The 27,894-nt window shown below is 42.7% G+C and overlaps 3 protein-coding genes and 1 non-coding gene across 18 annotated transcripts in view; 2 read left to right on the forward strand and 2 right to left on the reverse strand.

Moving 5' to 3' along the window:
* Positions 1-2,662, forward strand: part of GLT8D1 (glycosyltransferase 8 domain containing 1) — an 18,375-nt gene extending 15,713 nt beyond the window's left edge. For all 3 annotated transcript variants that reach the window (XM_060239955.1, XM_060239954.1, XM_060239953.1), the window contains exons 9-10: positions 426-538; positions 1,768-2,662. In XM_060239955.1, coding sequence (XP_060095938.1) covers positions 426-538; positions 1,768-1,958 — 304 coding nt within the window. In that variant the 3' untranslated portion in view covers positions 1,959-2,662. The remainder of the gene's footprint in view (positions 1-425; positions 539-1,767) is intronic.
* On the reverse strand, positions 2,389-27,620 carry GNL3 (G protein nucleolar 3). The gene is made up of 15 exons (XM_060239958.1): positions 27,432-27,620; positions 25,436-25,494; positions 22,946-23,083; positions 20,571-20,678; positions 15,298-15,381; positions 13,446-13,581; positions 12,459-12,562; positions 11,003-11,126; positions 9,116-9,203; positions 8,325-8,499; positions 7,576-7,718; positions 7,036-7,172; positions 5,602-5,804; positions 5,012-5,075; positions 2,389-4,920 (listed from the first exon to the last, which is right to left on the reverse strand). Exons 1-15 carry the CDS (start codon positions 27,442-27,444, stop codon positions 4,853-4,855), a joined length of 1,644 nt encoding a protein of 547 aa, XP_060095941.1. The 5' UTR covers positions 27,445-27,620; the 3' UTR covers positions 2,389-4,852.
* On the reverse strand, positions 7,984-8,057 carry LOC132573093 (small nucleolar RNA SNORD19). The gene has a single exon (XR_009555497.1). It is a non-coding gene; the product is annotated as a small nucleolar RNA SNORD19 (small nucleolar RNA).
* The window catches only part of PBRM1 (polybromo 1), a 61,052-nt gene continuing 60,197 nt past the window's right edge, over positions 27,040-27,894 (forward strand). For 10 of the 13 annotated variants that reach the window (XM_060239937.1, XM_060239944.1, XM_060239947.1 and 7 more), the window contains exon 1: positions 27,643-27,755. The gene's annotated coding sequence lies outside the window, so the exon portion shown is untranslated. Of the gene's footprint in view, positions 27,158-27,620; positions 27,756-27,894 lie in introns of those variants that run through there. The other 3 variants (XM_060239938.1, XM_060239946.1, XM_060239945.1) reach the window with 3 other exon arrangements.

Consider the following 27,894-nt stretch of genomic DNA (forward strand, 5'->3'; position numbering starts at 1 on the left):
TTGTCTCATTGTGGGGGAAGAGATGCGATTCTCATGGGTAGCTCACTTATAAATGCTGTATTACTGTTTTAGCTTCTCTTACTAGGTGGTCCTCCCGTTTCTGCTTTATGTTCTGTCCCTATATATTGAGCCTTTGGAGTAGGAAGTAACTGACACTTTTGTGTTGTTAAAGGCTCACATTTGCTGTTACTTCTGTAAACTTGTAAGAACAAGGCTTTGTTGTTATTCCTGTTTTGGGGAGAGGCCTGAATGAGTATGGTTTATCTGAAGCTATAGAAATTTGTGTTAAAGACAAAACTTGTTCATAGCTCAGTTTCTTAGCCATTATATTACTTCTCAATGTGTCCAGTGGGTCACTGAGGAAGTAACTTCAGCATCTTCTCTGAACATCTTCAACTAGCTTAACTTTCTTTACTTTTGCCTAGAGAGGAGATATACAGTAGGACGCTTGCAGGCAGCATCACCACACCCCCTCTGCTCATTGTGTTTTACAAGAGGCATTCAAACTTTGATCCCATGTGGAATGTACGCCATCTGGGTAAGTACAGGAGAAAGACATTTGACACAGGAATGGCTGAGATTATACTTCATCTTCTTTACTCCCATTTTTCAAAGGTCTTTCAGTGAAATGATGGGGCTGGATTGTAAGTTTTATTTAACATAGTTCCATTTGTATAAAAGCTATCGCAAGACCAAATGTTGATTCCTCCCCTTTCTAATCAGTAGAACAAAGCAGGAGTCAAGTATCACCTTAAAGACCAACAAAGTTTTATTGAAGTGTGCTTAGAGCACACAGAAGCTTAAATTCTGAATAAAATTTTGTTGGTCTTAAAGGTGCAACTTGACTCCTGCTTTGTTCTACTGCTTCAGACCAACATGGCTGCCCATCTGGATCTTTCTAATCAGTGTTCTGTACAAAAATCAAAGGGTATTTAATGTAGCCACTTGGAAAGATCAAAGGTTTTTAGTGTGATTGTATCTAACACAAAACAGGATTGTACAATTGAGTTTCTAATCCAAGGACTACTTGCAATGATTGTTTCAATGGGATTCAAATCATGGTCTTATTTCTAGACATATTTCATTTAAGAAGCTAGATCCTGAAGCTCTCATAAGCAGCTTTTCACTTTTTCTGACAAATTGTTCTGAATTTAGGCTTATTTCTTGATTCAAAGTCATTGTATATACAGGACAAGAAGATGCTAGGCACAAATCACACCTCCTTATGAACTTCCGTGAAGTTTAATGCTTTTAGTCTGATTCAGCAAGACAGTGCTTGAGTTTGCATGCCAGTTCGTTCCACCGAGAGCCAGTTTGGTTGTTGATTGGTGGACTCTAATCTGGAGAACCACATTTGATTCCCCACTCCTCCAACATGCAGCCAGCTGGGTGACCTTGAGTCAGTCACAGCTGTCTCAGCCCCACCTCCCTCGCAGAGTGTCTGTTGTGGGGAGAGGAAGGGAAGGCAATTGTATGCTGAGACTGTGGGGAGAGGAAGGGAAGGCAATTGTATGCTGAGATTGAGTCTCCTTTAGGTAGTGAAAAGTGGGGTATAAAAGCCAACTCTTGTTCTTCTACCCAGTTATTTTGAAGAGAGGAAGCATTAATTGTAGTGACAAACTGTGCAACTTGGCAGCAAGTCAAAAATACTGATTTACCCATAACTTTAAAAATCCCCACTACTTTCTACTCTTACTATCATTGGTATTGGTCTTTGGAATGTGTAGACATTTAAAAGTTCACTGATCACTGTCATTTAATCCAAAGGTTCTAGTGCTGGTAAAAGATACTCGCCACAGTTTGTGAAAGCTGCAAAACTACTCCACTGGAATGGACATTTCAAACCCTGGGGAAGGACAGCATCCTATGCGGAAGTCTGGGAAAAATGGTACATTCCAGACCCTACCAACAAATTCAACCTGATCCGGAGGCACACTGATATCTATGAAACAAAGTAAATGGATCTGATACACTTGCATTCTCAGGAAATTTACCAGTCCACTGAGATCAGCAATACTACATCCATCATTTTGTATTTAAATGGAAAAACTCTTAAATACTTGAAATTGCATGCTTCGAGGAGCTGGCTTTCTGTAAATAATGCCATTCTAGTGGAGCAGATAGTACCTCCATGAACAAGCATTTTGGAACTTAATAGATTGCTCCTGAATAACCGTCCAAGGCTAAAAGGCATGTGACAAAATAAATTCCTGGACAATGGCCACATATCTTGCATGGTAATCTAATATGCTGAAAATCTGTTATCTCTCTTTCTTTTGACTTAACCTGTGAATCTAAGTTAAACATCTTCTACTGGTGGATGATCAGTTCAAATCTCTAAATCACATTTAACTGGTGAAAACTTTTATCAGAATTAGGTCTCTTGTGATTAATAAAAAAATATTTTATTGATTTGCAAGGTTACCCCAACAATTCTAAAGGAATAATTTTTAAAACTGTGGAAGCAGCTGCTCAAATTTACTAAGAATTTCTTAATTTGAATCTTTTTTTGTGAATAGTAATTTGTCCTTACTAAACACGTTTGCACATCAGTTAACTCATGTCACATCAATGCATTTGTTTTCTTGATGACAATGTATGCTAACTAGTTTATTATTAAATATGCTGACTGAAAATGTAATAAACAATACTGTTTTTTGCACTTCGTGTAATTGAATTTACATAGTTCCTTGAGTTGGAAAAAGCTAAAATTATTGCACAGAGAATGAGCATTAAGGTTATTTTTTAAATGCTCTCCTGTGAAGATTTTAAATGCCACGGAACCATATATTTTGGAGAGTGGAGTGATTTCAGATGTCAAATGACAACAGCAGGCATTGGTAATAAGACAGGAAGCCTAGCTCTCAATTTGGTCCAGGAAGAAGTATTGTCTTGACCTTTATTATCAATTGCAATTCAGCAGTTTCTCTTTCTAATCTCCCTTTGATATTCTTTTGTAAGAGCGCTGCTACTTTTAGGTCAGCAACTGAATGTTGTGGTTTCTAATGTCAGATTGCTCATTAATCACTCCACTTATTCTTAGCATCCTCCTGGATGGTTTCCTGTCTCATTACCAATGCTGGTATCTCCACACCTACTACCCCCTGCATATAACACCTAATCCAACCAAGCCTGCTATTGTCATTCACCTGTTATTACCATATGAAATCACCTTTATAAAGTCTGTATCCCTGGTACTTTTTGTGTTACATTTTATGGCACACATGGCCTTGCCCAATAAAGTGTCAGATCCAGCCTTCACAACAAATAAGTTCAACACAGCTGCAAAAAAGTAACATACATCTTCCATAGAAGAAGCTGAAAATTTTATTTCATCCTAATGAGCTTACAACCGATTTTGTCCACTGACCTCCCTGTACATTTCCCTGTTAGCTTGTGCAAGGTTTACTCCCTTGGAATAAGTATATACCTATTTCAGAACTGAATCTCTTTGACCATGTATGCTTCAAACTTTTCTCTTCAGAGACTGAGTTAATGAATCATGGTACAACATGCCTCACTGCTGGAGGGAATCATATCAAGCATCATCAGTTTCAAATTTATGCTGATTGATGAGAAACACATGGATGCAATCTTCTGTAAATAATAATGCAATACTCTACACCAGGGTTTCCGAAACTTTCCCCTCCCGTGGCCCAGTTATTTTTACACTTCTCCTTCGTGGCCTACTAAAATTTGGGGGCAGAGCCAGGAAGTGATGTACAAACATGCTTAAAACTCTTGTAATATTTTGTTTAGGAAAGGTAGGAGAATAGAGGGATTTTGCAATGCAACTTTAAAAATAAAACAAAGAAAAAGCACAAGAATCCCACAGCAGAAAACTAAAAATATAGAATGTTCTCAGCCTGGGAAAAATGAAATGACAGGAAGGAAGGGAGAGAGAGAGGGGGGGGAGAAAGAATGACACAAAGAGAGAAAGACAGTCTGAAAGAAGGAAGGGGGGGGGGAGAGAGAGAGAAAAAGACAGGAGAGAGAGAGAGAGAAAAACAGCCAGAATGAAAGAAAGAAAGAAAAAGAGTCTGGAAAGAATGACACAGAAAGCCAGAAAAGAAAGAGAAAAAAGAGAAAGACAGCCAGAAGAAAAGACTGCCTGACAGTAAGAGGGGGGTGGTGGTGGAAAATAAAGCAAATAAGGTTGCCTTCCAGCTCCCTTCCGGACATTGAAATTGACCTGGGATGGGGAAGGGAGGGAGGAGGGGAAACTAGGCATTTGCTTCCCCCTCCTCCTCTCTCCCCCACCCCAGGTCAATTTCAATGTCAGGAAGGGAGCTGCTCGACTGTCCCCCCTCCCCCATCACCTGATTCTTCGGGAAAACTGCTGAGCTCACCCAGCCCCATTCTGAAAGGGCTCCACCGTTGCAGAACAGAGCCCCGCTGCTGCCCCCCCCCCCCCAAGAGACACTGGGAGGAGGCTCGGGAAGCTTCGGCAGCACCGGGCTGATTTGAATCATGCTGAAGGAAGTGAGGGAGGGGCGAAACTCCTCCTTCAGCCTGCTTTTCCAGCGGCGCTGGGGAAAGGAAGGGAGGGGACAGGTGGTGGCGGCAGCCGAGCCCCGTTATGCTGGGGAGGGGGGCGTGACTGAGCGGCTCATCGCCGTGCTGCAAGGGCAAGGCCAGCGGGGGGGGGGGGGGGAGTTTTTAGAGGGCAGGGAGTGGTGGCCCAGTTGCAAACAAGCCCCAGACCGGGATTAGACCTGGGGTTTGGGAATCCCTGCTCTATACAATATGCACACAGAATTGGCATTGCCAGTCCACAAACAGTCCACCGAAATGCCTGTAGAGTCCTAAATGCTGACCAGAAAACTGGAGCGCTCAAAACCCCTTGATCTTCTTATATGTAATCTGTATTGAAATCATAGGCATCATCGAGGTCACCAGCCTCTATGCGGAGCTGTCTACCTACAGCAGACAAGAGAGAGAGACTGAAATCAATGGTTTGTTCTGAGTAGCAATGTGGAAATAAGTTTTGAGAGCTCCATTTAACATGCACCTGTAGGCAACTTCCCCCATTTTGCATTCTTTGCTTCCAGCTCTTCAGAGTGTGTTTTGTTTTTCTGAAATAAAATGATAAAAGGATACAACTGAGTGGTGCTTTGGGAAGATAAACCATCAAGGGTATTTAGGATTATTCTTTCAAACAACAGCCTGCAGTTAGTTACTATGACTTCCCACTTTCAGATGGAATTGAGGCTGGAAGACTGACTTAGTTGCCCATTCTAGCCCTGTTCACATTACAGTGAATGCATGTACAATCTGTGCACAGTATACACCTCATTTTTTAAAAATATAGATGTTGAGTAATTGAACTTTAGTAGTACACGATACAACCTCCCATGCTGAGTAAATGAACTTTAGCAGAACATGATACAATCTCCTATTTAACCAAGTACTAGAACCTAATTTCAAATGCAAAGTGAATGCATATTGGCTTTTTTTTTTGCGCAAAGAGATGTATACATGTACATACAGGAAATGTGCAATCACTGTAATATGAATGCTTCTATATAACCAGGACCAAAATGCCATTCCTTCTTCATTAGGAAAACTCAGTATGTGTACTAAAGAGCACAGTGTTAGAACTAAGTCTCTTAAAGCTTGCACTTTTACCTCTTCGCTTTCCACTCCATCCTCCTTGTCTTCAGATAATTCCTCAGCATCTTCACTCATTTCTATGCTCTTTTTTTCCATTACTTCCCCTGGCAGTTCAGTATCCTCTATAATACCATCAGTGAAGCCAGGAGACTGAAACGCAATGCTGCTTGCCTTATTTGGGTGTTTACTAGCTGTAGAAGAAATGCTGATTAACCATGACACCATATTAGCACACTGGCAAAACCATCCAGCCTGGTCCTTCTAAAGAAGAAATCCTACCCCATTTCTGGATAATGGGAAAACCCAGTCCCAGTATTTGGGGGTGAGGCTTAGTTTTGCTTCATCTCAGTCATATTCAAGATGGGAAAGGAAAGGTCCCCTGTGCAAGCACCAGTCATTTCCAACTCTGGGGTGACGTTGCTTTCACAATGTTTTCACGGCAGACTTTTTACGGGGTGGTTTGCCATTGCCTTCCCCAGTCTTTTTTTTTTACACTCCCCCGCCCCCGCAAGCTGGGTTCTCATTTTACCGACCTTGAAAGGATGGAAAGCTGAGTCAACCTCGAGCCGGCTCCCTGAAAACCCAGCTTCCACCGGGGATCGAACTCAGGTTGTGAGCAGAGCTTAGGACTGCAGTACTGCTGCTTTACCACTCTGCGCCACGGGGCCACTATTCAAGATGGCAATTGGTTTATTTTCCCTCACAGAACATGGCAGTGGTGGAGAATTAAACCTGCCTTTATCTGCATCTAGATATTAGCAAAATAACTAGCATAATGGGGGGAAGATGCAGCAAGCCTAGCATCCCAGACAGGCAGCTGCTGCTGATCTCCTACTGGGATGCAGGGTAGGCCAGACGCTCCACAGGTTTATTGACAACCTGGGTTATCCCAGGGGCCAAGGGGAGGGGGAGGGATTTACTGGTATAGCTCCTTTGTCTGGTCAGAGCTGAGTTGTAACCCAAGGTCAGGCAGAGGCACTGAGGTCCTATCACTTCCACTCTACTCCTCCACTCCCACTCTTGCAGGGCAGTAGTGACAATTATGGAAACAGGGAACAGTTGTAACAGGAGGTGGGGTCTGGTGGCTCAGGACTCAAACAAGAGGACACCGAACCCTACCATGGAAGTCCCACCTCCTGAGTGGGGGTCACTGGCAGCTGCAAGGTTTATGTTGTTTATGGGGAGGTAATAAGCCTGTTATAACTTGGCTTGGCTCCTGAACTACAAGGAAGAAGGCTGGGGAGAGAAGGAGGTCTACGCTAAAAACCGCTGCCTCCTCACCTCAGAGGCCAGCAGGAGCCAGAGAATATGAATTCAGGCAGCAGGGAAGGTGGGGCCCCAGTCCCAACAATAGTCTAAAAAATAACTTGGCATGACCTTTCTGAAAAGCATGCCCCAAACGTAAGGGTTGTTTAGCCTTACCTTTCAAGGTGGTTTTGTTATCTTCTTCCAGATCATCAAAATTAAAAGCTAGTTTTACTGCTGCTAAAGCTTCAGCGGAGAGGTGTGGTGATGGGATCCACAATGCAGGGGGTTGTGAGTAATAACTCATTTTGGCACTGAGAAAAAATGTTGTTTACAGAAGTATGAAACATCACCCACTCAAAACAGCAATGGTTCACACATTATCAGTCTTTGGACTTCATAAACTACATGTGGGGGGGGAAGAGACAAAAATACACCTATTGGGTGTATATACTACTAATGCCTCTATATCACACCTTCTACTGTTATCAAAAGCAACTGCTGTTTCAGATACTAACTGCCCCTGCAATATCATCCTTTAGTGCACAGGACATAGAACATACACAATCCTCCTATGTCAAATGACACACAGCGTTTCATTCCACATGTAAAATTAATAACTTGTCCTTTGCCAACCATTTTTTAATATAGTGGCTACCAAGAGGAGTTGATCTCAGTGGGTCCCAAGTTCTTCCAGACAACTTAATAAATATTTACCCTGTCCAGTCACACAGCACTAATTTAGCTGCAGCTTCTACATTAGGAACACCTTTCTTTTTCAGCATTCCTCTCTTCTGTGCAAGTAGTGTTAAAAACTCCAAAGGATTTCCATAATTCGGAATATTGTAATACATCATGATCTGAAATAAAAAGAAAACCCAATCAAATGTATCATTCTCAATTTCTGCTGAATAAATCATTCTTGCATAATCTCAGCATTACGTGCACAAACAGGGAAGTGCTACATTAATGTTTTTGATTCCCCCTCCCCCCAAATCCTTGTCACCTGGCTGTTCACAGCAAGAGCAGCAGGTTCTTGCTCCAGTTCCAAATATCTGGGCCAATACCACACTCTGCTATGGCAGAAAGCATAACTGGGCTGGCCCTTCTTGGGAAGCACCATCAGGCAATAGCAAGATCAGAGTTGGATCTGATGTCTTCACTGTCATAATAAGACACAACAGATATCCTCATTTCCCACACTGCCAGCATGGTGTTAGATATAACTCAATTCAGTTAAACACATAAGCTCTGAGCAGAAGAAGCATAAAGACCTGGATCACACTTTTCTGACCATATGCTAATTCACACCAGTCCACCTAAGGAATGGGCAAGGCAAATTCTCCAACAGTGACTATGTTGGCCAGAAAGCAAAAGGACCCCCTTTTTCATTAACATAGTATAATATGCAAGCTCTAAAACATCAGAGGCTAAGAAAAGATTAAGGAACTACACAGTAGCTTTACCTGCTGTTTGCTGCAGTGCTTCAAAATTGCATCTACTGAATCAAATAAATTAGCAGAATCAACATCTGTTGTGCTTCTCAGTACTAGTGCATGAGGAGGGTTGGAAGGTGCCACAATAATGCTAGGACTATCTAACATTCTGATTTGGTTGTCAATGTTAACAATCTGCATGCACCTTTGAAAGAATATACACAAGAAAAATTGGTTCAAACAAATTAGGAAGCATCTGATAAAGAAACAGTATAAAGAAACAAAATGTTAAAATTTGAGCAAAATGAATCACCCTGGAAAGCCAATGGCAATATTTCATGGACTTTATGAATATACGACCACTTGTGGAGATCACTCCTGAAACATGCAAGGTCTGTTCTCTGCTTTGTCACTGAGTCACACTTGGTTCAAGTCCCTCCAAGCTCTTATCCAATAAGAGAACAATAAAGTTAAAATAATTGGTTCAGGTTAGCAGTATTCTTCCCTTAAATAAATTTAATGAAAAACTCTCAGCATTTTTTTAACAAATAACATTCAACACCTTGTACTATCAATGCAAAAGGGAGAAAAATGCAGCCTAAATATTCCATTATGTCAATAAATATTAGTCAAAAATTCATTTATTTAATAGAATCTGTTCCAGTTACCACTAACACATCTCCATTTTCTGCAACTAAGAAGAAAATAGCTGTTACAGTTTCTGTGCACAGATGCAGAGAATGAGCAAATAAAAGCCGAACCACATGAAATATCATCGATGACAAGCTCAAAATGAACTGCTTCACAAAAAACAAACTAACTTCGTAAGGCCTCTCATAGGTCCCACGTTGCAGACACGTGCCTCTTTCAGACTATTGACAATGCTGCTTTTCCCTACATTGGGAAAACCTGAAGATAAGCACACACATTATAAATGTATTAAGTACACCTTATATGCCATACCAAATACAAAATAGTACAAAGGGGAATATTTTGCAAAGGATGAAAAAATGCCAAGTTTTACCACGTGAATGGCATGCTCTCCCTCCAGAGGCAGGTATCTTTTTTCTCTGTTTCCTCCTTTTGATATACCAAGTAGCAATGCTTATATTTCAGGTAAACTCTAAGCAATCACCATATCCATGCTTTAAGCCCAGAATCACTTCTAATTTTAATGCAGCCTAAGCGTGCTTAACTGCACAGGCTCTCATTTATCCCTTTCTTTGTACCCTAAATCTATTTATTCTCTAATGAATTATGAATGCCTTGGAGGAAAGGAATTTGTCTTTTAAAAAATGCTGTAAGACAGCAGCTACATTGAAAATAACTGTTCCTACCATTTTGAAACAAGTGGCAGAAGCAAGCAAGGAAACTTTCATTCTTTCTCCCATATAGAAGCTGAGAGCTATAGGCAGTCAAGCACTGTCCCATTTTTATTCAAATTCCTTGAGATGGAGGGAGGTTCATCAAGTTTCCTCCACTTTGTAAAACTGAATCTATATCACTATTTTCTCTTCTTCCCCATGTCCTTTCAACACCAAAGAGGCAAGGAAATTTTTGGAGATGCATTGCCATTTTTCTGATTTTTAGCAGCATTTTGTTGTCAGTGAAATATTTTTCATATAGAACCTTTTTAAAGCTGCTTGTAGAGCAAGATCAGAGTTGGATCTGAAGTCTCCACTGTAACAGTAAGACATAGAGTGTGTCATCATTTCTCACTCCAGAACAGGCAAGCCCCCCCAAAAAAAGTATCCTCCTTAAGTGCCTTGTCAGGTATGCCTCTGAGAAGAAGATACTGAAGAATGCAAAGGGCTGTATCAGGGGGAATTAGCATCTAGGATCCAAAACCTCTGGTGTTTCACTGGCCACTGGAGCTATTCAAACCTTCTATTAATAAAACAGTCCCTTGTCAATACTGAAAAGCTGCACCTGTGCATCAGATAGCTTGCTGAGTTGAACTCAACATAAGCAATCAGATACAGATGGAAAGCAAACCAACCCCTAGGTACCCAAGAGCATGCTAAGAACTTTTAAAATTGTGGCCAAGGTCAGTCAATTACTGTATTCCAATATATTTTTATATTAGCATTTTAACAGAGCAGAGTAGACTCCAGCTTCGTTCTACAGAAAAATGTTATTTTAACCCTTAGAAGAGACCAACAGAACATTACAACAGATTCTAGTTTATTACGTTTCATACTTAGGAGGCCTGGTGATGTGGATATCACTCCAATTCTGACATTTATTGCCGTTGCTGTTTTTTCTGTCCAGTCAACCCAGGCTGACAGCTGCCTGACCCCAACTTGCTATTCTTTTAGTCCACTAAAACAATTTTCACTATTTTGCATACTAGTTCACTGCCCACTATATACGTAGGACCGCTAATGCCATCTGATACTATTTCTGATGAAGTGTGCGTTTAGCACACGAAAGCTTACATTCTCAACAAAACTGTTGGATTAAAGGTGCTACAGGACTCCAGCTTTGTTCTATTGCTTCAGACCAACACGGCTGCCCACCTGGAAATATCTATTACTGCTCAAGACACTGCTGCCTCTATTGCCAGGTTTTGGGTTGCTGTAAAAGCAACAACAGAGGAAAAAGTGCAAGATTTTGAATGCTGCAGAGCAGTTAAAACCATGAATGCTACATGCTTAAATAAGCATCACAGTTCCTACAAACTGAAGAAGGAGTTAAAATGTACTTACCTACTACACCAACTTGTACAACTTTCTCTTTCACCGTACTATGCTCCTGAAGAAGTTTTACCAGACAGTCACCTCCGAAGCACAGGCTGGCCAATGATAGATCAATTTTAGTAACCCTCTTTGCCTGGTGTAAATTTAAATTAATATAAAAAAAATCACTTCATTTACAATTTAATTTATTACAACAAATTTTAGCATGAAGACTTTATAATGGTTCTTATGAGGTTACTTATTACATCATACAGCAGAATAAACTAGAAAACATGAAAATATTGCAGATTACAGATAGAAATGCTAACAGGTGGTTATCCTGGACCTTTAAACAATCATGTTACATTATGCTATATATATCATTCATAAAAATTATGAAATACTCTTATGTTAATATGCAACTATAGCGTGTCACATCATGCATTTGTCAAACTAATTGCTATACAGTTTTACACGTTAAGAAATATCCTTAGCATCTGTAAAATTCCCCATATATTGTGCAATCATAACAAAACTTAATACACGTATTTCCTCCTTTCCCTTTTTTCTGTATCCCCATTAAAATTTTAAAATTTAAATTAGAAAGGATATAAAACATCAGCACCAAGGCATATAAAAGTGCACTATCCTAGTTTTGGGAGAATAATTGGGGGAACTCCACTGACATGCTGAGCTATGCTATTAACAAACACTCATAACGTCAGTCTTCTAAGTAGGTGGTAAAAACCAACTACAATTCTTCCAAAACAAGTGGTAGGAGAAGATGGTTTCAGAGCTGAGTTGTGGTTATTTAAAGACAAAAGACAGCAGAATGATCCTATTCCATCATTATTTACACTTGCCCTGGGATCCTTGGACAAACCAATTTAGAACCCAACAGGGAAGACCAAGCTTTCAATAGCAATTTTGTTTATTTACTGAAGGTGAGTAGTGTCTTTGAAATCATCATCATCATTTATTGATGCTTACAGACCAATTAATCATAAGCATATAAAAGATACAAAATCAATCCAAAATACATGTAAGTCATAAAATTTGCTATCTATAAAGCATTAAAATTAAACATGAATGTCTTTCATCCTGGTTAACACTATCATTTAATCACTTCCCTCTTAGCTTCCCACCTCAATTTACAGGGACAAGGTGGATGATGCAGTACTTATAATGTGTAATACAGGAAAAGATGGTGGCGGCAGCAGCAAGCTGAGTGTATCTCTCTGGATATCACAAGTTTTAACTGGTTCTATATATTCTTTTTTCCTTCTGATAACGAGCTTTTAGTTTCTGGGCCAGCTGTCCTACTCCCTTACTTAATGTTTTTTTACGGCAGGCAAATAAGATGGGGAAAACAAGCTTGCAAATTATGTTCTTCACCTTTTAACAAGAATTATTTCTTTTCACAATGTTCATTCAAAAAGTCACCATCTCTTTCAGCAGTATGAAGGGGAGGGTGGGTTGTTCTTACCGCTGTTCTGTCTTTTTTCTGCATTGCAGATTTAAATGCAACAGTTGGAATTTCCTTATTTAAATAATGCAACCATTTCTCTAAGTTCTCCTTCGGTATCAGATCTGAAAAAAATAGCGCTGTTCTTACTCTAACAAAAAGTGGCTTCAAAAATAAATCTAATGGTAAGAGATTTCTTTCACAATATTCAGATGATTATTAACAAATTACAGCTTGTGACAAGAACAAGAAAGCCAGGAAGTCCAAATAGGGTGGTTTTAATGACTTGCAGCCTGTTTCTTGCTTACAAACAAGAATTAAAGTATGATCTGCAATTCTGATTTGTAAACATGAACAGGCTCTGATTTCCATTTCATCCAAAAGAGACATCACAACAAACTATATTTCAAACCAAGATGTATGTACTCTATGAGCAAAGTAGAAAGGGAAGAGAGGGAGCACATGACCTTGTGGACTCCTGAAGTCCATACCTGGACATCTTAAAGCAGACACAAGTTTTTGGTAATTAACTTTGCTCTTTTTTGAAATTCACAAAGAACAGGATAAATACTGGAAAAGGTAGCTCCCTTACAATAAATTGCCCGCCCCACCCCGGCTTAGTTTGGCCCTAGGACTTCACAAGCAGCTCACTATTTGGAATTCAACAGGTGAAGATTTTCAGCGTGGAGGCAGCAGTTATCTGCTAATGTCTCCACATCAAGCTATGTTAAAAGGGAAAAAGTGGCTAAAAACTTGGCAACCTTACACCCACAAAAATAGTAAGCTCAGTCAATCTGACAGTCTTCAGAAATTTGTCAGTACATTTTTATATCTTCCCCACTGCTCACATCCCAATGAAAAATCATTTATCTGATTAATAAAGTGGTCTACTGCCCAGTTAAGCTTTAGAGCTTCAGTATAAACTAATCCAGTTCGATTTTATTTATTTATCCACTTAACTGGGCCATGAACAGAGTTAACTGATATGCTCCAATACATTTCACGTACCAATTTTGTTTAAAACCAGCAGCAATGGTTTGCCTCCATCTGACTGACCAACAAACTGTTCCACCTGTGGGCACCGACAGCCTAGTGGATCTCTTGCATCTAAAACTTCCAACACCACATCAGAAGCCTCAATCACCTAAAGAGAAACCAGGTAAAGATGCATATTCTCAGCTTCAAAGTTAAAACTTTCAAAGAGGAAAAAGACTGACTCTTAAATCAATATGCCTGCACCACTATTCTCAGCCATATCTTTTATCTGCCTCCCATCTTCAGTTATATTTTGCTTATTTCATTTATACCTCACATTACTCCACAGTGGGGACCAAAGCTGCTTACATTACTCTCCTCTTCTCCTTTTTATCTTCACAACCATAGGAGGTAGCTTAGGCTGAAAGTATGCAACTTCCACAACACCACCTAGCTTCTATGGCAGACTGGTGTTTTGAATCCAAATCTCCCAGACCCTACTCTGCAACTCTAACTGCTGTACCACACTGGCTTTACTAGGATTGCTCTGTTCAAACAGTAGCAAGCTGTCAGGGTTACGGAGGTCATTAACTTGGGTAATATAAAGTCACAGTGGTTGCTGCCAAACCTGGCCCAGAGTCCTCCCTCAAAGGCCAAAACAGCCCTAGAGAGGGCCTTTCTTCCTCACCTTGCCTTTTACTGACAGAAGTCCAGAATGCTGTGGTTGCCTTACAAATTCCACTGAAGTCTTCTGTTTTTTAAAACTACAGGTGTTCCTTGTATCATCATTTAGGGTTTCTTAAAAACATCTGATTTTTCTGCAAACTTGGAGCATTTTTCAGGTTTGTAAGAAGATCTGTCCTGCCCTTCACCACTTCAGTCACTAGACTTAAATTATCCTCAGATTTGGCTGACTTTGCTATTACAACATATGATCAGGTTGAAAGAAGTGAATGAGATACTTGTTTTCATTTTTAATTCTTTTATTCAGTGCTGAGATTTTTTGCACATTTTATTAATTGAAGCTCTGGATGGATTTTCATTTACTCTGTTCCATACTGCTCTTCTTTTTGTGCTGCCAGTTGATCATGGTAACATTCTGCTATTTTAGTAGAGTTTATGTTGAAAATGTTGACATTTGTTTTATGTAAATGACTATAACAAAGAACTGTGTCTTATGATACTGAAAACAATTAAGTGATCCTTTCAAAGCAGTATTAGATTCAGCTGTACTAGAGATGGTGCTTTTTTAACCAATATTAGATGAACAGTTACTACTAAACATGTATATGACTTCAAAAGCATAGAGTGAGGCAGAAAAAGCAGAGAAGATATGGAGAGAAAAGGGAAATGTGGGAAGAGGAATACAGGAGAAAGTGATGCGTCCTCCCCCCAAGTTCTTGAGGGTTCTCCAACATGCAACTGGGCCTGGCCCAGCAGCCAGCATCACACAATTGGGCATAGTTTCCCCCGATAACGACCTAGGGATGGGAGCTGAAGACAGAGGGGGACAGATAAAGGTAGATTAGCTGTTAGGTGGGAAGGAGAAAGAAGCAGGGAAAGGGGAGAGGCTATGGGGGCTTTCAGGGAAAGGAAAAAGGAAATAGTGGGGAAATTAGATGCCCCCCACAAGTCCTTGAGGTTCCTGCTTGTAGTTTTATAAACACATGCAACTACTTTGATTTTTTCTGAGATCAATGGGGGATCCATCTAAAATACAACTAATAGTTTTATATAGGAATGAAATGACAATTATTATTTTTATTACTTTTAAAATGTAGTTCCACCCACATGGTTAATTTATAATTTAAAACTATAGCACATCAGGATTACACTATAAATGGAACATTTTCAACAAGAATGCCAAGAACAGAAGAAACTTTACCTTTTTAAGTTCCTTGCAGAAGAATTGCTTTGAATTTTTATTTATCTGCTGTTTTGGGTTTGCTTTGGGTTTAGAGGTTGATTCCTACAGTAAAATATTTGGGAATATAGAAGAACATAGAGAAATTACAACTCTAATATCACATGTAACATAAATATTGATAAAGACTGATTTTTTTTTAGCTTCACCTGCATTATATCTGGTAGAGCCCCCCAAGACCAAAACACATAACTAAAATTTGAAATGAAAAATATAAAAATTTTTCAACATGAACCACTGGTTTAAATTTAAACATGTACTACCTGTAATTCAAAGAAATCATCATGTTCAACTCTCAAAATACTAGAACTCGAGGGCATCCAATGAAATCGATGAGCAGTAGGTTCAGGATGAACAAAAGCAAATACTTCTTTACTCAGAGAGTGATTAAAATGTGAAATCTGAGGATGTAGTGATGGCCACAGGAATAAGCAGCTTTAAAAGGGAATTCATACTAGCCATGATGACTGGGGGGAACCTCCACATTCAGAGGCACTAAGCCTTCTGAATCGCAGAGCCAGGAGGCAACATCAGGGGAAGGCCTTGGCCTCTGCTTTGTCGTCAGCTGTCCAGAGAAACTGGTTGGCCACTGTGTTACACAGGATGCTGGACTAGATGGACCACTGGTCTGATCCAACAGGGTTCTTATGCTCTTAACTGAGTCTTATGTCAGACCAAAGTAATATTCTCTATATGCCAACTTCACTGTCAAAGTAAGTACTGGTTGTGCAAGCAACTCATTTACCAGCACATAAATTACTTTTAAATGGTTGCCAACACAACATATTAATCAAAGCAAAATATGCATTTCTAACTCAAGCTTACTTCTGAAAGACCAATCCAACTGCTTTGGGAGGTACCCAAACCAACTGGATCAGCCATTCACTTGGTGCAGGCAAATGAAACTTAGGACCCAGCCTACTGACTACTTATGTTGGTACAAATGCACCACTATGGTAGGATCACACCAACAGGCAGTTTCTTCACTCCAAGGCTTTTTTTGTAGCAGGAACTCTTTTGCATATTAGGCCACACACCCTGATGTAGCCAATCCCTCCTGGAGCTTACAGCAGGTTCTGTAAGTTCTTGGAGGACTGGCTACATCAGGGGTGTGCGGCCTAATATGGAAAGGAGTTCTTGCTACAAAAAAGCCTGTTTCACTCTCACTTCTCTACCTACTATCTAATCCAGGGGTGGAGAAGCTTTTTTTTTTGCCAAGGACCATTTGGATATTTATAACATCATTCGGTCATACAAAATTATCAACTTAAAAACCAAGTCTTTCCATCACCCACTCAACTCCCCCGAAGAATGGACTTTATTTGGCATAAACAAAGACCGTGTTGAATTAAGTTGCCCAGACACTGCGATCTAAGTAAGCCAACTGGAGGAAGAATGAGATAAAAATGCACCGAAGACAGCTGGAAGGAACAAGATCCAAGTGTAGCCACTAGCTTTGCATCCTTCAAAAAGATTACTAAACCATGATAGCTAAAAAAACAAGCTAAATGTGAAGTGTAGGAAAAATAAATTCCTGAATATTTTTTTTTTAAAAAAGAATCAACCCCAATATTTCTAAAAGTTAACAGCAAAACTCCCTAATTTTTTAACCAGTTTTTTTTATTTATTTTTTTAAAAATCCCACTCCCATAATAAAAAACACGATTCTCTCTCCTCTTATCTCTTTAATTCAGGGGTGGGAAAATTCATCAGATATATGAAACAACGATACAAGTTTTTTTGCTCAGCATCAGCTTTCCCATGAGCTTGGATGCATCAGATGCATGATAAAATATGCATGATGCAAAACATAGACTGTATCTCCCCACCTTTTCACCACAATGCACAAACGGGGCTACCCCTTGTTTAATAATCCCCCCCAACCATAAGGATACCCACACAAGAGCCCGTGCTTGCATGTGAGCGGACAGCAAGCTCCACCAGCAGGCATCCTCATGTTCCCAATCGGCCCTGAAGTGCAAGGGGGGGAGTGGGGAGGAAAGGCATAGGACAGGTTCCATCTAGGTACACAAAGTCGCACCCAAGGAAGATTTTTTTAAAATTTAGTTTGGAGAACGGGTGGTGATGGTTGAACTGAGCTGAAACAAGGCGAGGCTAGACCAACTCTAAAATGAGGGGGAGGTGGCAACTGCGCTGCAGAGGGGGAAAAGGAAGTGGGCAAGTCAGCTGAGGAGCAGCAGCAGCATCCAGGGTGGGGTCGGGTGCCAGGGAGGGAACGAGGGTGGAGCAGGCTAAACAGGGGAGAAAAGAGGGGGGACACAATTGGGGTCCCACCTGAGACAAAGTCCAGCCAAGCTGGGTAGGGGTGGGACGTGAAGAGAGTCTGGCTCTGAGCAAAATCATCCTCTCATCTAGGATGGAGGAGGAAAATTAGGACACGTTTTCCCCCATCTCTTGCATCCCCCTCATTGTCTTCCCCCTCCCCCCTGTTCCTGAGGAAGGGCCCCTGAGGCGGCAGCAGTGACAGGTAGGCAGGCAAGCAGGAAGTGGACACCAGGTGGGTCTTACCTGAGGAGGAAGAGGAGGCAGCCCCGTGTGTCATGTATGAAAAACTGGGGCTGAGGAGGGGTCCCGGAATGGTGCAGCAGATGGGCGGATGTTCCCTCCCCCAGCACAAGGGGCATACTCTGCCGCCTACTGCTCCGGTGCCAGGATTTCCTGGCTCTAAGGTGCCAGACCAAATGATCTCGCGGGCTGTAAATGGACGTTCCCCAACGCTGATCTAATCAAATCATGTGGTACAAAAAGAGCAGGAAGGTATGGAAAGGCTTGCTAGCTGATCACTATAAGGCCCAGTCTCCCCACCAATGGGGAAAACAGTGGTTAGCTAGGAAACTTAGAGAGCAATCCTTAGGAGGGGGGGGCCTGAAAGTGCTTTGGAGGCAGACTTACCACTTCACCAGCAGGAATGGGAGGTATGTAACTCTAACCACTTCCCCGCTGCTGCAGATGGGACTTACATCAGTCTGCGCACGCCACAGTGTGTGTCCTAGACCACAGGCGGAGCGCTGTCCCGCCTAGCCAGCAGCGCAACTGGGGTGCAGGAAGGTACGCCCGTGAGCAAGAGCCAGGCCTAGGGGTGTGGCTAGCATTAGGCAGCTTCCTAAGACCTCTCAGCCCAGACACGCCCCATGAGAGGCGTAAAGTTACAGCAAGGTAAATCGTGGCAGATCCCATAGGCACCCATGTGTCCCGAAAACAAAGGTTCCCGATGCTTCTAGCGCAGCCTCAGAACCTCTCAGGGAGCTGACTAAACAGCACACCAATCCCCACATGCTCAGGATGAGGCGAATCCCCAGTCCAGCACCCAAGCAGAGCCCCCCCTCTCCTACAAAGGCTGCCAGTCCTGCCGCACACACCTTTTAGGTAGGGCCAACACGGAGATCTGCCGGGGAGCTCTCTGCCCCATGGACTTAGAGCAAGGGGGGGCACTTTGGTGATGGACACCGCACAGGGAATTTGTTTAGACAGTATAGGGTGGGCGATTTGCGAGGAGGGGAACGAGGTCTCTCCTCTGTGGCTAACCTCTTATTTCCGAGCCCAAACAGGTGCCCAAAGCTTGGCGTGTAGAGCCGGTTACGCACCGATGGGTAAGTGCGTGTGCTGCAAACTCGCCTCTCCCCCCCTCGTTCACAGTGACAGTGTCTTCGGCACTCGACCCACGCTGCAAGCACAGGCAGGGACGCTTGCCCCGGCCCCCGCATGTTGCTGAAGGCCCTCCTCATCGGTCTGTTCTCTGCCTCATTCCCACCCCTGGCGGGGGGGGGGGGGGTCCGGCAGCTCCAATGTCTGTGGAGAGGTGGGTCAGGGACTGTCCCTTTAAGAGATTCCCTCAGCACAACACATGTGCATGCTGCAGCTACCTCCCTTTGGGTGCTCTTGATCTCTGTATCTGTTTTGCAGGTGGGAATGCAAGAGGCTTCTGTGTGGGGTGCTTCCTCCCCCCCCTTCTCTGTCAGCTGTTCCCACCCTCCTCTGAGTGAAGCCTCATGCCCCTCTCGCCCAGCAAGACTGTCCCAGGTGTTCCTAGGAAACTCTTGCACCCAGGCCCTGACCAATAAAGTCTTGAGATGTGCCACTCTTTGTCTCGAGTGCATGGTGTCTGCTGCACATTCCCTCTGCCCCACCCCCTCCCAAGTGTGCTGTGTGAAGTGTTCCCTCTGTCACTGGGTTCCCCGAGGAAACGTCACATTTCATGGGAAGGGGCCGAGTATGAGCCAGTATAGTGAGAGAGTGGATAGGGGAGCCTGAAGGTTCTTCCCCCCCCCTCATCCCATTGCACAGAACAGAGGGGAGTGTGGGAGAGGGCATGCGCTGGGTACCTGGTTGACATCTTGCACTCTGTGTCCTGCTGCCAACGGGGGCAGGGTTCCCTGCAAGGGGGGGGATGCAATAAGGCTCTGGGTCCGTGCTGGGCAGCGCTGCCCTGTGGGACTTGGACATACCGCAGCTCTGTCTTCTCTTTCCTGGACACACATTTTGCCTGGTTTCCCTGATTGCAGACTCCTGCCCTATGTTTTCCCTGCCTGTGTATGGCAAGGGGGAAGGGTCATGACTTCTCTCACCTGCTTGCCATTGGCATGAGTCTCTGACAGTGGGCAGGGCCGTGGGACTGGCCAGTCCTGCAGCTCCGCACTTCTCCTTTCCCACCCCCACCACAGCAGCACACCATGCTTCTGTTTCTCTTGCGTGCATGCCCAGTGGCACTCCTTTCCCTTGCCACATTGGTGGGACTTCTCTCCCTTGACGGTGACCATCTGGCCATGATTGGCTCAGGTCTCTGGCAGAGTGGGGAAAACGAACATCCTCTCTGGGGCTGCCTTTTCCCACCCCCAACTGTCATCTGCCAGGGTGCCTGGCCAATCCGGGGGGCCTGGGCTGGCCCTCCCCTCCTCCTGCGTCTGCCATGCTCGAACGCTCCAGTGGGGTTGCCATGGCAACTGCCCGCCTTATGCCTCTCCCCCCCCCCCCCCGCCTGAGCGTGCCAATCCCCTCAGGGACTCGATGAGCGGACCGGACTTACGGCATGGCCAGGCATTGTGTATGATAGGATTGGGCTGCCCGGTGCTGAACCAGCATGGAAGGCAGGCAGGCGTGTGGTTTATAGATGTCATTTCCCAAAGGTAATCAATAGGTTTTGCAAGCAAACAGTGTGTTTTCCTTGTGTATTCCTCTCAAGCTAAACTTAAAAGTGCTTTTCCAAGAACATATACCTTTTCACATTGTTCTTCTTTACTGGCATCCTTATTAGCTTCTTGTTTGCGTTTCTTTTCCAGTTCTTTTTGTCGTTCAAGTTTTTGTTGTTTTCTCAGTTCTTCACGCTGTTCACATACACACAAGAAACACAAAATGATAACAAGGAAAGGTCTCCTCTATTCAGAAAGATCACTGTATTCAACTTGGATTGGGGAGACCCTGGAAATCCCCACTCAAGCCATAAATCTCTCTGGTAAACTCTGAGTCATCTACTCTCTCTCTCTCTCTGCCTACTAACCCAGTGGTTCCTAATCTTTGATCCACTGCCCCCAATCAAGTACGTATCAGTATCGTTAAATGCTCCGGAAGCCACAGATTAAAAAAAAAAATAGGACATAAAACTAGCAGTGATGACAAAGCAACTTTATACATTTATACATTTCTGATGCATATATACAACGGGCAGATCTCAGCCAATGAGACCCTTGTGCCTGATAGCTATCAGCTGACTCTTCATTTTAAGTTTTATACCTGTTCCATTCATGCAACTTTTTAAGGTCCTAGAAGGTTAAATCTATGGTCTGGGATTTTATTATCTCTCTTCTGTTGGCTATCAGAAGTCACTGCCACTGGGAAGAAGGGGACAGCTAAAATTCCAAATGCCCCCCCCATTTGCCCCCCAAAGTTCTGAATGTTCTCCCAAGCTTTGTAGACCCCCACCCCAGCCTTCATTCAGAACCACTGGCCTAGCCCAACACAATGTGTTGTATGAGATGGGAAATGGTAGCATATGTTAGGAATTAATACACAAAGGAACTATTTTACAAATGATTATTCATAATTTCATTATCAATATGTACTTGTCAGTTTTAATAGTATGATGAAGAAAAATCTGGGAAAAGCTCAACAGAATATGAGCATTAGCACAAATGTCATAATACAAAGCTTGGTACAAAGCGGCCATCTGAATGGATGTTTAATTCCATCTTACTTTTCTTTGTCACTATGCTGGCTGAATCCTAAGACTCCCTTCCTCCACACAAAGGGTTTATTTATTCATTCAAGAAAGAAAGACTTTTCTCCATCAGAATATGCTTCCCACATTAGCAACAGCCATTCTCCAATAGAGAGAGTATTTCTTTGCAGAAAAGGTACCGTCTGGAAAACTGGGCTAAAACAAATAAAATGGAATTTTAACAGGAATAAATATAAAGTTCTGCATGATTCTAGGATCCAAGAAATTTGTCTTGGCAGTAGTTTGCGTGAAAAGGATCTAGGGGTCTTAGTGGACCATATGCTGAACATGAGCCACTAGTGTGAAGCGGTAGCTAAAAAGGCAAATGTGATTTTGGGCTGCATCAAGAGAAGTATCACACAAAGCGATAGTATCACTTTACTCTGCGCTGGTTAGACCTCACCTAGAGTGTTGTGTTCAGCTTTAGGCATCACAATTTAAGAAGGATACAGACAAGCTGGAACGTGTCCAGAGAAGGGCAACGAAGATGGTGAGGGTCTGGAGACCAAATCCTACAATGAAAGATTTAAGAAGCTGGGTATGTTTAGCCTGGAGAGGAGATGATGAGAGATGATATAATCACCATCTTCAAGTACTTGAAGGGCTGACCTATAGAGGATGGTGTGGAATTGTTTTCTGTTGCCTCACAAAGTCAGACTAGAAATTAAACCAAAAGAATTCGCAGCTGAACATTAGGAAGAACTTTCTGACAGTGGTTCTTTGGGCTTCCTTGGGAGGTGGTTTGCTCTACTTTTGAGGTTTTCAGTCTTCTGACAGCAATGCTGATTCTGTGAACTTAGGCAGACCACGAGAGGGAGGGCAGGAAAGGCTACATCAGTGCTTTAGTTTTCATAGCCCTTTTTTACATGCTCAGGGAAATGCTGATTGCCAATTTGGGATCTGGAAGCAATTTTCTCCAGGTCAGTTTGGCCAGGAATCCTGGAAGATTTTTTTGTTTGCCATCTTCTGGGTGTGGAGCAGGTGTCACTGAGTGTGTGTGTGGGGGACGTTTTTGTGAATTTCCTGCATTGTGTAGTAGGTTGACTAGATGACAATGGAGGTCCCTTCCAACTCTATGATACTAGGAACCATTTCAGTGAAAGGGAGTCATAGGATCCAAGCCTATTCACACAAATTTGCATTCATACAGTTACAGAATCTGACACAAAGTCAAGTCCAAATTAAGTCAGGTTTATTTTCTGAACAATGAACTGGAACTATAATCTTAACTGTAAACATCACTGGGTTGCTTAATTTAAAAATTATAAGAAATTAAAGTTTGCCATAACTTCTGATTTAACTACTATCATGACTTCTAACAGCAAACAATCCATCCAGCTATTCTATCATGATGGGCAATTACATCAGTTACTTTACCCTTTGTTTCCTTTGTTCAGCTTCCCGAAGAATGTCCTCCTTAAAAGGTGCTGCATTAGGAATTCCTATATCTTTCTTGGGTTTTCTGTGCCCACGTTTCTTTGCTTCCTTGCGGAGTTTTCTATTGTGCTCTCGTACCTGTAAATAAATTATTGTTGTACATTGTTATCAAATATCTTAAAAGCTGTTACACAGATTCTCATCAAGCGCTCTTCTTGCATAAAGACTGCAGTATTATCAGTGTTTAGGTTCTAAAATGTCTTATTGCATTTTTTTAATACAAGAAAGCACAGTACATTGCATTTTATTACTTGTTTATAAGAAAGCATTGTATTACATGTATATAAGAAAACAAGACCTTCAGAGCTGAAATATATGGGGACATTAGCTGCTAGTGGAACAGGTACAGAACACTGCTGTAGTACACAATTAGGTACAAATGCAATCGGTGTTCTGAAAGCCTCGCTCATCTTTGACAAATTCTTTGAGCTTGTCAAGTTAGAACGCTCAGTTCAAGTTGCCACTAATCCAAAGGCTCTTGGAATTGTGGTCCTTCTCAACTTCATTCTACTTTCTACCCTCCCCTCCAAACCTTTATCAGTTTATTACCAAATAATTATAGCATTTATCAGACCACTCTAAACAGCAGAGTCTGAAACATTCCTCTGGGGTAAGGAGCAGTGTTCCTTCTAAGGTGAGTTAGCGTGAGCTAGCTCACAGATTTTTAGCCTCCAGCTCATACATTTTTGTCTTCGCTCAGGAAAATGATTCCAGAGCACACTAATTTATGCAGTAGCTCACAACTTTAATGCCAGTAACTCACAAAGTAGAATTTTTGCTCACAGGACTCTGCAGCTTTGAGGGAACATTGGCCCTTTCTCCAACAGAAAGCATCAAACTTTGTTGTGCAGAGTGGCATGATACATGCCAATGACTTTACTTAGTATTTAAAACCAGAAAGAAAAAAGGATTCACATCTCTAGCCACTAAGAAGCCATGTCTTTTAAAATGTTTTTCCCCTTTCTCTAAGCACATTTTTCTCTCTCCAGAACTCCATTCCTTGTTTATCACAATTCCAGCTTTAAAAAAAAAATTCCTTTCATCAAGTTGCCTTTTCCATTTTAACCCTAATCACCATAAAATCCACTTCCCTTATTCCTTCTTTCCACCTCCCTTGTTGGATTCCCACCTCCTTCTTTCCACCTCTCTTGTTAAGACTCCCATCTCATCAATTATGTTCAAAAATAAAAATGAAGACGTTAATGTATGTCCTTAAATGGGGGTGGTACTGAAAGAGGAGGCAGCAATTAAGCCACATCCCCATGCAGAATTCTGTCCTAATTGCGTTGAAGGATAATACAACCACCACTTTCTTCCTGCACTGAGTTCTCAAATCAATTCCATCTGAAACTAACAGGTACAGCAGCAATGCTGAACAATTTTTTTCCATTTCAGTCCTAAACACACACCGGGTTGGGGGTGGCGGCATGCAGGCACCTCCAAGGGTCCTAAGCCAGGGATGTCAAATGTCTGGCCAGTGGGCCAGAACCAGCCTGCCTAGGGCTTCAATCAGGCCCATGAGGCTCTTTTCTCCTGACTCTCCCCTCCTGTCCTCACATTTTGAAGCTCCAAGACTGAAGTTCCCAGCTCCTTCTTTCTTGTCTTTGCAAGCTGAAGCAGGAAGCAATTCTGGGCTGCAAAAGCTTCAACGAAAATGCAGAATGGACTTTCCATTAAGGTCTCTGTGCCTTAATGAACTTTCCACGAGCCCCCATGGGGGAATGGGCGGAATAATAATAATAATAAAGGTCTTTGTGCCTTAAAGGAAAATCTATTCCATGTTTTCCTTTCAGCTTTGTCTATACTGCAATGTATTTTAATGGAGTGGAACTCAGTTTCACTTTTCAGTGTTTATATGGCCAGTTAGAAGCTGTTCCTTGCTGGAGTTGTGCGACCTTGCAAATAAAGGGTTGATGCTTTGATCCAGCATGCCTCTGCTGAATGAACTGGTGCCTAGTGAGTACTCTAACCTGGGAACCCACAGCCAAAGGGGGATATTACACTGAAGAGCCATTGTCAATTGGAGGAGACCTGGGGGCAGGGGGAGAAGCTTGCAATACCCAGCCATTTCAAGTTTTCCTAAGCCCAGAGCATTTTTTATTTTTGGTTTATATTTTTAGTTTCTGCTGTGATCCTTGTGCTTTTTTTTAATTTTCTATTTTTAAAATTGCATTGCCAAATCCCACTATTCCCCCACCTTTCTATTTTAAACAAAACATTGCAACAGTTTTAAGCATGTTTGTATTTTAAGGAAAGAATAGATTGTATTTCTCTATATCCTTTATACAGTTTATCTCTCTACTCCCTGGCATTACATTTTACAATACGTGTGGCCTGGCCCCTTTACGTCAGATCCAGCCCTTCTTACAAATGAGTTTGACAGCCTTGTCCTACCCAGTTCTTTTCATAGTTGCAAAACAAGATACTCACCTTTTTCTGGATTTTATAGCGTTTATGGCAGGTCATGCGCTTACTAGCTTTCTTCAACTCTGGAATAGAAACAACAATGCTTAAACTGCAACAGAATCACAATCAAGAAGACTAAATGACACAACCTATCCTTCACTAAATATGAAATATTACAACACCACTGCAGAAAGATCCCCTCCCTTATTTCCAGGTAGCCCCTGGAAAATCTGCTATGGTTCCTATAGCTTGGTAACAGAAGGGGAAGCAGAACCTATTATATCAGTCCTTCCTCCTAGTTGCAGAACCCATTTCAGTAGTTTGCAAGGATTTTTCTAAATAGTTAATTCAAATAATAAAGCTGCTACAAAAAGTGGTAAGGAGAGAAAGTAGTGATCACATGAGAATATGTATGGGGCTAAAGAAGCACATAAGATATCATACATATGTTTAGGATTGGAGCCATGTTCACTTAAAAGCGTGTCCCACTGAATCCACTGGGCTTTACTTCCTAAGTAAGAGTAGACAAAAGTGCAAATGAAGCAAGAGCAAAAAAAATTATTGGTTGATAACTGCCTGAGATTCTTAAATCCTGGCCTAGGGACACTTCTCCCTCTACCATTTTGCTCCTCAGATCCATCCAATAATAGTGGGGAGTTAGTGGACTGCTCACTCTACCAGATATTAAGACAGAAAAATAAAATTGTCCTCTAGTAGGCATAAGAATTGTCACAGCTCCAAGAAATGAGACTAACTCCATACACCGTTCAATAGTATTTAGCTATTGTGCTCTAAATAGTAGAACAAGTCCTATTACATTAAGGAGTTTTAATTTCCAAGTTTTCCTATAGGCTCTCTACCTTTTTGGTATGGTGACCCAAAAGCCCAAATTTACTTGGTATGGGAACCTACTTGGAAAACAAAAACATTCACAAATAATTGAAAAATGCAAACGCCTTGGATCCACTTTCACAGGCTTCACAATCTACTTTGGGGTCAGAAGGCCCCACAGGTTGGGAAACATTGTTCTATACAAGGACTCACAGAAATAATAAGGAATGAGGGGGCACAATGCGAAAATGTTAGAATAAACCGCACACTTCAGTCTCTGCTTTAAAAACACTATAGAAATAATTCAAAAACAACAACAACAAAAAGGTTCAGTCCTCTTTCTTACAATGCTGGTTATCTGCAGGGAGCTTCTAAACACAAGGGGGCATTCCAAAATGTGATCACCGGTCAGCTTAAACACCTCGTGCTTGTTAGCACTAAACGCAAGCGAGCAAAGCGTTACAGTTCGAGCAAGAGGCCTCAAACGTTACTTACGAGCGAGACTATTACGGGAAAAGGCCTGGAGAGGATGTAAGAGGTTAAGGGACAACAGGAAAAGGGCTGCCTAATACGCCAGAAAACACACACACAAATAACCTTGGAAGACAGAAAACCGTGCACTTAAAGGTAACAGGGAAAAAGGTTTTTTGTTATTTAAGAATTCTGCAGAATCTAAGCTCTAAACAGAACACACGCGGTAACATGTGCTTGGCCCACAAGCAGATCAGATCGCACAACTCAGTACTCCCAGCAGCAGAACAGCAGTGGTTACTAGGGAGGGCCAGGTTCAAATCTCCACTCAGCCCTGAAGCTTGCTAGGTAGCCGCAGGCCAGGCACCTATGCCTCGCCTAACTCAAAAGGTTGATGATATAACGAAAAACAACGCGTGCCCCCCTGAGCTACTTGGAAGAACGGTGAGATAAAGAAATATTAAATACTTTCTTCTAAGGGCCTAAATGGTCCTCTCCATTTCGCGTCTCATAAAAACAGTAATCTTTCTTTCCGCACCCCCCCCCCCCTTCCAAAGAGGAGACCGGGCGACTCGGATTCCCACACCCCTCCAGAGAATCAACTGGCCCGCAAGTCACCTTTTTTTGGGGGGGGGAGGGGGACCTGACTAGCCAAGAGGCTGCGGAACGCCCCAAGCCACTTACTGTGCCCAGTCTAAAGGCTGCAAATGTTACTTACTCGGTCGCTTCATGGCGCCCGCGCAGGAGCTTCTTACTCTCCACGTGGAAAAAGGAAGCCTCGGCACGAACAGAGGCGCGGCCGTAAAGCATCCCACGTCTCACTCCCCTCCCTTTTGCCCGGGCTGTCGCGCTCCCGGCCTCACTTGGCGGCTGGGCCACGTTTGCGACAGCGGCGGGCTTGCTTGTTAGTGAGCAGGCGAGGTGAGCGGCAACAGTGGCGGCGACGCCGACAGCGCGGGGGGCAGTGGTGGCGGCGGCGGGGGCTGAGCGCGGCCGCGGCTGCAGGAGGCGGAGGATCAGCAGCAGCAGCGGGGCTGGCTGGGTAAGGTGAGGGGCCGGGCTTGGCTCGGCTGAGCGGGGGAAGCGGCGCTTAAGGGAAGGCAGGAGGCCGAGGCGGGTTCCCTTTGTGTGGCCACGGAAACTACGGGCGGGGGTCCCTTCCCTAAAGCTCAGAACTGTTT

Source organism: Heteronotia binoei, chromosome 5 (genome assembly GCF_032191835.1).
Source record: "Heteronotia binoei isolate CCM8104 ecotype False Entrance Well chromosome 5, APGP_CSIRO_Hbin_v1, whole genome shotgun sequence".
Taxonomy (NCBI): domain Eukaryota; kingdom Metazoa; phylum Chordata; class Lepidosauria; order Squamata; family Gekkonidae; genus Heteronotia; species Heteronotia binoei.

Excerpts from the sequence above, each read along its gene's own strand:
- GNL3 (XM_060239958.1), bottom strand. Across the intron at positions 12,563-13,445 it reads GCTGGTTTTAAACAAAATTG|ATCTGATACCGAAGGAGAAC; the intron begins GTACGTGAAATG and ends TATTTTTTTCAG. Across the intron at positions 8,500-9,115 it reads CCTATGAGAGGCCTTACGAA|GTGCATGCAGATTGTTAACA; the intron begins GTTAGTTTGTTT and ends ATTCTTTCAAAG.